The sequence below is a fragment of the Octopus bimaculoides genome, chromosome 26 (genome assembly GCF_001194135.2).
Source record: "Octopus bimaculoides isolate UCB-OBI-ISO-001 chromosome 26, ASM119413v2, whole genome shotgun sequence".
NCBI classification, from domain to species: domain Eukaryota; kingdom Metazoa; phylum Mollusca; class Cephalopoda; order Octopoda; family Octopodidae; genus Octopus; species Octopus bimaculoides.
The window spans coordinates 4,088,914-4,089,887 of NC_069006.1; the positions used below are offsets into that span (position 1 = coordinate 4,088,914).

The following is a 974-nucleotide window of genomic DNA, read 5'->3' on the forward strand; positions in this document are numbered from 1 at the left end:
GGGTAGGTGCTGAGGAAGGAGCAAAACTCATGAAGCATGGCATAGATGCTCGTTACCATGAAGGGATGAAAGGCAAAGTTGACCCTGGTGGCATTTGAACTCAGAATGAGAACACAGGCGAACTATTGCTAAGCCTTTTGCCTAGTGTGCTAATGATTCTGCAGGCTTGCCATCTTAATAAAAAAAAAAAAAAAGATAATGGTTTTAAATTTTGTCACAAAGGCAGCAATTTGGAGGGAGGGGATGAGTCAATTACATCGACCCCAGTGTTCAACTGGTACTTATTTTATTGACCCCTACAAAGATGAAAAGTAGAGTTGACCTTTGCAGAATTGAGAACTGAGAATAATGTTAAAAAAAAAGAAGTGAAATAGAATGAGTGTGTTTATTTATTATTGGCGCAATGACCCTCCCAGGATACATCATCATCCTCTTCATCATCATTTAACATCCGTGTTGTATGCTGGCATGGGTTGAACAGTTTGACAGGATCTGATGTCTCTAGGGACTGCATCAATGTCAGCTTTGGCATGATTTCTATGACTGGGAGCCCTTCCTGGTGCCAACCAGTTTACAGTGAGGACTGGGAGCTTTTAACTAACAGAAACTAAGTCACAACTTGCGTGACAGAAATGATAAAATCCAACCATGACCAACACAACTGTCTATCACTCTAGAGTTGATAAAACAAAGGATCAGCAATGTATCAACTCACTTAACCCCTTTCATTCCCTATAAATTCGTAGTCTTCTCGCTGAAACAAGGAAGTTGTAGAGAAAACTCACCTTGGGGGTAAGTGTAAGGGTTTCTTCGCTTCATAGCCCGGGTGGTCCACCAGAATATGATTCCAGACACCAAATCGATACAACTGTCCACTAAACTGGATATGATGGAAATTGAACCTGAAAGGCTGACAGCCACTGCTTTGCCAATGGTTAGACACTGGAAAAAAAAAAAATTATATATATATATAT

The 974-nt window shown here is 40.3% G+C and overlaps 1 protein-coding gene across 2 annotated transcripts in view; it reads right to left on the minus strand.

Annotated features, from left to right (window-relative positions):
- The window catches only part of LOC106883972 (uncharacterized), a 22,898-nt gene that overhangs the window by 8,689 nt on the left and 13,235 nt on the right, over positions 1 to 974 (minus strand). For both annotated transcript variants that reach the window (XM_014935132.2, XM_014935131.2), the window contains exon 5: positions 786 to 942. In XM_014935132.2, coding sequence (XP_014790618.1) covers positions 786 to 942 — 157 coding nt within the window. The remainder of the gene's footprint in view (positions 1 to 785; positions 943 to 974) is intronic.